The sequence below is a fragment of the Perca flavescens genome, chromosome 5 (assembly GCF_004354835.1).
Source record: "Perca flavescens isolate YP-PL-M2 chromosome 5, PFLA_1.0, whole genome shotgun sequence".
Lineage (NCBI taxonomy): Eukaryota > Metazoa > Chordata > Actinopteri > Perciformes > Percidae > Perca > Perca flavescens.
Window position 1 is genome coordinate 18757293 of NC_041335.1, and position 4679 is coordinate 18761971.

General features: G+C 38.3%; 1 protein-coding gene across 1 annotated transcript; it reads left to right on the plus strand.

Annotated features, from left to right (window-relative positions):
• The first annotated feature begins 1722 nt into the window (after positions 1–1722).
• Positions 1723–4218, plus strand: LOC114556226 (beta-1,3-galactosyl-O-glycosyl-glycoprotein beta-1,6-N-acetylglucosaminyltransferase). The gene is made up of 4 exons (XM_028579135.1): positions 1723–2009; positions 2120–2213; positions 3202–3606; positions 3736–4218. The coding sequence occupies exons 1-4, from the start codon at positions 1723–1725 to the stop codon at positions 4216–4218; spliced, it is 1269 nt and encodes a 422-aa protein (XP_028434936.1).
• Positions 4219–4679: the final 461 nt, after the last annotated feature.

The window sequence follows — 4679 nt, forward strand, 5'->3', positions numbered from 1 at the left end:
TCTTTACAATTTTTGACTTTTCGGAGTCAGTTAAATCTCTTTTTCTGCCCATTTTGCCTGAGGAGAAGAAGCTGCCTAATAATTATGCACACCTTGATATAGGGTGTTGATGTCCTTAAGCCACACCCTCCCTCATTACACAAAAACACATCACCTGAAATGCTTAACTCCAATAAGCATTCAAGTTTATATAGCTTGGAGTTGCAAAAAATGCATACAAATTATGAAATGGGCAAAATAGTCATTTGCCTAATAATTCTGCACAAAGTGTATAGCATCCCAATTATATTCATACATTTTTCCCCAAATCCAAAGTGATGTAAAGTTTTCAAAATAAAAGGATGTTCAACAGAATCAAACTCTTTGTAAAAACTAAGAATAAAATAAACCCACTATCATGAATAATATCGCTGTACTCAAGTAAATCTAAAACAAGTCTTATAGGCGTGGCCATAGTGGGTTTCATAATTTTGCGAACCGTCCGTAGCCGTCACAAGAGTTACATTTTTTTAACGCATCTGGATGACCAACTGACACAATTTTTTTCGTCTATATCCACGACGTTCCACTTGCCGTCAGAAATTCTGCCGGATTTCACTCTTTTCAGCCGGATGTGTGTTACCTTCCTCCTTGGAGTGCCTACCAACCTACAAATCTGTGAAATAAGACAATCCAGTCAGTGTTCTGTGGGCTACCTAGATCAGAAAACATTAACAAGAAATTCAGATTTGGCTCCCCTTTTCATGTAACACGCAGGCTCATTAGAATATACCACCCCCTATCTGAGTATGTCCACCCGTCCCCATAGACGAAGCATTTCAGACAGAGAATATGTATTTAGACAGACAGTATGAAAAAAATGTTAATTGAACGTTGAAGCATTAAAATATCAACCTGAAAATCTGTATTTTATATCTCCTAGTAGTAGTGATGTAATGTGGTATAGAGGGTGCCTACTTTGCACCTTGTAGTGCAAAGTAGTCTACTTTTGTTTGTTTGTTTTGTTGTAAAATATGTCAAATGTTCCTTTCAAAAATCTACATATTTAAAAATATACTTGACTAAACATAAAAGTACAGTTTTAGAACTTTTTTATTTCAACTTTAGTAGGCTGAAAGGTAATAGTTTTCCTTTTGTTTGTCTCCAAATCTCAATCTTTTCCCACTTCTTTTCTTTTTTGTGCTGATTTGATTGCCTGTTCATTAAACTAGGAGCAGTTCTAGTTATGTCAGCATATGAACTTTGCTCTATGGTCACCTTTTATATTTCATACTTAGAAAAATTGTGTTTGGCTAAAGAATGGATGTTTTCCTAATACTTCTCTTATCTCGTTTCCAGGGGCAGTAATCTGATGAGAGAAACTTATCTACACATTGTTAAACATAAACACAATGTATAGCCATGGTGATGGTCAGTAAATTACAGAATTAAGCAATAACTAGAAAATCACCTGTACTGTGCTAGAGTACGGAACAAACCCTCCATCAGACATTTTCAGCTTAGATTTTCAAACTGCTATAATAAAACAGCTCAGCAGTGTATGTATCAAGGTCTTTGTAATGATTCAGGTAGGCCTTAATTATTTTAGACACATACTGTTTTATAGACATTAAAAAATACATCAGTTATTCTATGAAAGAAACATAAAAGTCTAAGTGTAGCTAGACTACAAACAGAACTAACACTGTAAAAGTGTCGTAGTTGAGGTCCTCCTCACAAATAATGAAGCTACTAAAATGTGGCCGGCTCCTGCTGAAGCTCACTGTTGCACTGGGATTTCTTTCCCTGCTCAGTCTACCAAAAATAGGCTGGAATCCTACCTACAGGTTCAGCTGGTTGGAGTATACAGATGCTGATAACATCCCAGAGAAAGTGTGCAACTGTTCAGCAATCCTGCAGGGAGAGAGTGAGGCAGTGGAACAGGCCAAAATACTGACCATCACTAAAGACTTCCGCAAGAGTGTTCAGATTCCTGATGAGTACTATATCAATGCAACCCAAGACTGCAGGTGTGTTGCTTTTAAATTCCAGGTTTCAGTAATTGTATAACTGTAAGCTATTATTTTAATGTACTAAATTGAACAGAAATAAATATTTGTTCAATGTTGTGTATTTACAGGAAATTCAGGTTAAGTAGGAAATACTTAACATTCCCTTTAAGCCAGGAAGAAGAGGAATTCCCTCTGGCTTACTCCATGGTTGTGCATCATAAGGTATGTAGCCTAAATTTTAGTCTATATTGACAACGTCTCATTTCCGGGATTGTTAGGTGCCGCTGGATTCTGCCGGATGTCCTTCATTTTGGCCGAATATCTGTCATCTTCTGCTTTCTTTGTGTTGGCATTTTAAACTCTGGTCGATTTATGAGGACTATAGTTAACTGCTCCTCAGATCTCTGCAGGGTAAATCCAGACAGCTAGCTAGACTATCTGTGCAATCTGAGTTTTCTGTTGCACGACTAAAACAACCTTTGAACGAGCATGTTTCACCAAAACAAGTTCCTTCCCGAGGCTATTTTGCATCGCCCGAGACATTATGATTGGTTTAAAGAAATGCCAATAAACCAGAGCACGTTTGTCTCCCCTCCCGGAATGCTGTGTGGACTAGACCAAGCTCTGGCAATGCAAGTCTACTTAAATTAAAATTCAAATAAACTTTAAGCAGTGTAGTCGGTCTAAACAATTCATTAAAGGGGAACTCCACTGATTTTATACATGGAGTTCAGTTTACTTGTCACAGGGTGAACTTCTCTGTCTGTGAACAGAACAGCTGTATAATGTCTTCTGTGCATCTGGAGCAAGTTTATAATAAGCCTGATGATGTCATCAAGGTTATCTCAGCTTGATGTTGATGCATTTTAAAATAAAAAGCCTGCATTTAAAACAAAATTTGTAGAGTTTGAAAAAGTGGGCATTTTGTGGCAGAGGTGTCTAAGACATAGTTGCTTTGTATTTTTTAGAACTTGTCCCATACTAGAGACACAAAGTTATTACAATATGTTTGTCCCTGCTGCTTCAGTTTTGACAATTTCTGAAAATTCTGTCTTTTGTGAGTACCCCCAACTTCATAGAAGAGCAATACTAAATTGTTGTTTGAGTGCCCCTTTAAATTGTCCCAAAAATAAAGCAAATACATGTAACAATTAGTATATGAAACATACCTACAAACAAAAATTGATTGATCTTTTTTCATATACTCTAGGTGCAGACATTTGAGCGACTGCTGCGAGCCATCTATGCACCTCAAAATATCTATTGTGTACATGTGGACAATAAATCAGAGGCCTCTGTCTTCTCTGCCATCAGTGCCATTACTTCCTGTTTCCCAAACGTCTTCTTGGTCAGCAAGGCTGTAAATGTGGTCTATGCTGCCTGGCCACGAGTCCAGGCAGATCTTAACTGTATGGCTGATCTCTATAACGCCAAAACAAAATGGAAATACTTCATCAACCTTTGTGGCCAGGATTTCCCTTTGAAAACCAACTTGGAAATTGTGAAGGCGTTGCATTCATTGAAGGGCGGTAACAGCTTGGAGTCAGAAAAACTGCCTAGAGAAAAGCAGCGGAGGGTGTCAAATGTTTACCAGATTGTTGATGGGAAAATCCAGGTACTTTTTTGGTTGTTTTACATGGCTATATTGATAATTTGCACAGTAACTTTGTCATCGTAACTTTCTATTTAGGTTGACTTTAATGACCGTCACCATCATATTAATTCACTATTTCAACTGTCTCAGGAGAAAGGAAAGACAAAGGAGCCACCTCCCTTTAACCTGCCCATTATGTCAGGAAATGCTTACATTGCGGTCAACCGAGGCTATATCCGCAGCGTGTTGGAGGACAAGCGAGTACTGGCACTGATCGAGTGGGCCAAAGACACCTATAGTCCGGATGAGTTTATCTGGGCAACCATTCAACGAATCCCTGGCGTGTCTGGCTCAACGTTGCCCAACCGCAAATACGACATGACCGACATCAATGCGATTGCACGGCTGGTTAAGTGGCAGTCCCATGAGGGGCCACTGGGTTCAATGGAGGCGGTCTACCCAGTATGTCAAGGCAACCATGTCAGGTCAATATGTGTGTATGGTGCCGGAGACCTGCAGTGGTTGCTTAAACAGCATCACCTCTTTGCCAATAAGTTTGACACAGAAACAGATCCCATTGCGGTCTACTGCTTGGAGAAGTATCTGAGACAAAAGACACTACTTGCTACCTAGAATCCTGAGAGATATAGGAGAATTGATCACAAGCTATTTTATTATCTTTTGCAACAGATCATTTAAATAAAAGCATTTTCAAGATATATTAAAACTTATTTATATTTGATATACGTTTTCTAAAGTGATAAAAAACTAAATAATTGAAATTATACAGCAGATTGTCATATCACTGGTGATCCGTCTCCATACTGCAGCTCCTCGGCCTCGAGGCCCTTTCACTGTGCACTTTGAAAAAGGTTTTTAAATGTTTTGGTCCCACTGTTATAAATAACTCTCTGTCTACTGGCTATGTTCCCATCCTGCCTCAAGCATGCAGTAGTGCACCCACTGTTTAAGAAACCTAGCCTTGACCCTCTGGATTACATTTTTTTAAGAGTCATTTCTAAATTACCATTTTTAAGACTTTAGAGATTGCTGTTTACTTAGAGTTAATTTCTTTTGTGAATAATTATGATATT

What these genes read in the sequence shown, in the direction of transcription:
- LOC114556226 (XM_028579135.1), top strand. Translation starts at nt 1,723, where the DNA reads ATGAAGCTACTAAAATGTGGCCGGCTCCTGCTGAAGCTCACTGTTGCA. An exon ending in CCATGGTTGTGCATCATAAG is followed by an intron (nt 2,214 to 3,201) that starts GTATGTAGCCTA and finishes CATATACTCTAG; the next exon opens with GTGCAGACATTTGAGCGACT. An exon ending in TTGTTGATGGGAAAATCCAG is followed by an intron (nt 3,607 to 3,735) that starts GTACTTTTTTGG and finishes CAACTGTCTCAG; the next exon opens with GAGAAAGGAAAGACAAAGGA.